The following is a 546-nucleotide window of genomic DNA, read 5'->3' as shown; positions in this document are numbered from 1 at the left end:
GCCCCCTCCCGGAAGACGTGCACTCGGACGGCCTGGCCCGTGTCCCCGCGCTCCTAGTCCGGGACGGGTGGGTGCCACATGCTCCCTGCGGCCCTCGGTTCTGCGCGGATCTCACTCCGCGCCCGGGTCGAGCTGGCACCACCCGCCGCCGCGAGGGGCGGAGGAGCTGCCGCGCGGGGCGGGCGCGGCGCGCGGGGAGGGGAAGGGGTTCTCGCGCGATTGGGCGAGGTTTCCGGTGTTGTGACTGAAACCCGTCAATATGGCGGCGATCGGCCGCGGCCGCTCTCTGAAAAACCTCCGAATACGAGGTAAGCTCGCTGAAGCCCTCACTCCCCACTGCCCGGCGCCCGTCAGCCCTGGCACTTGCCTTCCCCTGGCATTGAGTGGGGGGAGCGAGCCAGGGCGCTGGCCGGAGCCAGGGCAGCCGCCGGCCGCTGGCCTGCGAGCGAATCCTAATTGGGACTGTGTCTGTTTCGCGCAGGGCGGAATGACAGCGGCGAGGAGAACGTCCCGCTGGATCTGACCCGAGGTAACGAGGGGCGCCGC

At 71.1% G+C, this 546-nt stretch overlaps 1 protein-coding gene across 3 annotated transcripts in view; it reads left to right on the top strand.

Annotated features, from left to right (window-relative positions):
• Positions 1 to 228: 228 nt before the first annotated feature.
• The window catches only part of RICTOR (RPTOR independent companion of MTOR, complex 2), a 132007-nt gene continuing 131689 nt past the window's right edge, over positions 229 to 546 (top strand). For 2 of the 3 annotated variants that reach the window (XM_008568504.1, XM_008568503.1), the window contains exons 1-2: positions 229 to 308; positions 482 to 529. In XM_008568504.1, the coding sequence (XP_008566726.1) occupies positions 260 to 308; positions 482 to 529 (97 nt within the window). In that variant the 5' untranslated portion in view covers positions 229 to 259. The remainder of the gene's footprint in view (positions 309 to 481; positions 530 to 546) is intronic. The other variant, XM_008568505.1, reaches the window with a different exon arrangement.

Source organism: Galeopterus variegatus, unplaced genomic scaffold, assembly GCF_000696425.1.
Source record: "Galeopterus variegatus unplaced genomic scaffold, G_variegatus-3.0.2 Scaffold418, whole genome shotgun sequence".
Classification (NCBI taxonomy): Eukaryota; Metazoa; Chordata; class Mammalia; order Dermoptera; family Cynocephalidae; genus Galeopterus; species Galeopterus variegatus.
The sequence above is the reverse complement of the archived record's forward strand: the minus strand, read 5'-3'. Positions and strand labels throughout refer to the sequence as shown.